This window comes from Lottia gigantea (assembly GCF_000327385.1).
Source record: "Lottia gigantea unplaced genomic scaffold LOTGIsca_338, whole genome shotgun sequence".
Taxonomy (NCBI): Eukaryota; Metazoa; Mollusca; class Gastropoda; family Lottiidae; genus Lottia; species Lottia gigantea.
The window spans coordinates 1-1,865 of record NW_008709138.1 but is presented as its reverse complement, the minus strand read 5'-3'; the positions used below and the strand labels follow the sequence as shown (position 1 = coordinate 1,865).

The window sequence follows — 1,865 nt, the reverse complement described above, 5'->3', positions numbered from 1 at the left end:
GTTATTACTGGAGTTGTAGTTGTTACTAGACTTGTAGTTGTTACTGGACTTGTAGTTGTTACTAGACTTGTAGTTGGTACTAGACTTGTAGTTGTTACTGGACTTGTAGTTATTACTGGAGTTGTAGTTATTACTGGAGTTGTAGTTATTACTGGAGTTGTAGTTGTTACTGGAGTTGTAGTTGTTACTGGACTTGTAGTTATTACTGGAGTTGTAGTTATTACTGGAGTTGTAGTTATTACTGGAGTTGTAGTTGTTACTGGACTTGTAGTTGTTACTGGAGTTGTAGTTGTTACTGGACTTGTAGTTATTACTGGAGTTGTAGTTGTTACTAAACTTGTAGTTATTGTGGGACTTGTAGTTGTTACTGGACTTGTAGTTGTTACTGGATTTGTAGTTGTTACTGTACTTGTACTAGTGGTTGTAACTTTACTAGTAGTCTGTGTACAGAGTTGTGGTGTAGAAATAGTTGTATTGTAACAAGTTATATTGATATTACCTACAAAGTAATATATAAATATAGAAGTCTGTAATAAAATATGAATCATAATTTCAATCCAGATTCATTTTCAGTTGTTATGAAACATTTTAAAGTAAATATTGAATCTGGTGCTAAATATAACTTTTATAATTTGGATCGCGAGTATCAGTGAACCATGACAATATACTGAAACAAATTTCAGACCTAAAATAAAAATTATTTCAGTGTATTTAAAAAGTAAGTAAACTAGGTAACATATACTAGTATTTTTAATCACTGTTTACAATTTACACCTTAACATAGGTACGTATCAACTTGATTTTCGATGATACAATGATATTCAACGGGTTATTTGTTGATATGCGCATTTAAGACTTTAAATATAATCTTGTTTTAAAGTTAATAATAAAAAAAAACAATTGACATACCTGGGTAAGAATTAATTCTAATTCCAAATTCTAAATTATCATTTACAGAACAGTCATTTTCTTCTAGTTTTATCTTTAACTGGTTTGATCCACTGATAGTGTAGGAAATATCTGGAGACATATTGTTTTCAAAATAATTGGTAGAAGTTCCATTAGAAACAGATAACTTGTATTGTTGACCGCTAAAAGTGGAGATATTGAATATAACTTTAGTTAAACTTCCAGTTTCTGATATTATTTGACACCAGCAATTGGTAGAAGCAATCTTGAAGATTCTGTTTAGGAAAACAGAGTTCATGATCAGTGTCTTATTTTCACACATATCAACTGGAATTATAAGAAACAAATGACTGAAAATAATACAAATATCAAGTGAAATAAAATACTATTAATAAGCTTTTAGACGTTAGAATTATCAATATTTTCAGGAAAGAGTTGTTTTGCGGCGTACTTGTACCTTTAAGATTCTGAATAGTGCTCCAATTCGAGTCTTAAGACATATAATTAAAGGGGTATATAAATAAAATATATTTACTAGTGTTTCCACCAGCTATTCCAAAACAAATACTGACAAGGACTGGAAGTAAAACTGTTTTCCACATTTTAACTGCTGATTAACTTCTTACTAATCTAAACATCCAGTATTCTTTATATCTTTTTATGGTCTATGAAATGGTCAATAACATAAGCGATTTATATTGTAAGAAGTGTTTAGTTTCTTCCAATAATACTAGATGAAGTGTGTAGATTATTCCAATAATATCAGATTAAATGTGTAGTTTATTCCAATAATATCAGATTAAATGTGTAGTTTATTCCAATAAAATCAGATGAAGTGTGTAGTTTATTCCAATAATACTAGATGAAGTGTGTAGTTTATTCCAATAATACTAGATGAAGTGTGTAGTTTCTTCCAATAAAATCAGATGAAGTGTGTAGTTTATTCCAATAATACT

At 29.3% G+C, this 1,865-nt stretch overlaps 1 protein-coding gene across 1 annotated transcript in view; it reads right to left on the bottom strand.

Moving 5' to 3' along the window:
- The window catches only part of LOTGIDRAFT_175674 (hypothetical protein), a gene marked incomplete at both ends in the record, with an annotated part of 1,853 nt that extends 823 nt beyond the window's left edge, over positions 1-1,030 (bottom strand). The window contains 2 exons of the mRNA XM_009058381.1: positions 32-499; positions 910-1,030. Coding sequence (XP_009056629.1) covers positions 32-499; positions 910-1,030 — 589 coding nt within the window. The remainder of the gene's footprint in view (positions 1-31; positions 500-909) is intronic.
- Positions 1,031-1,865: the final 835 nt, after the last annotated feature.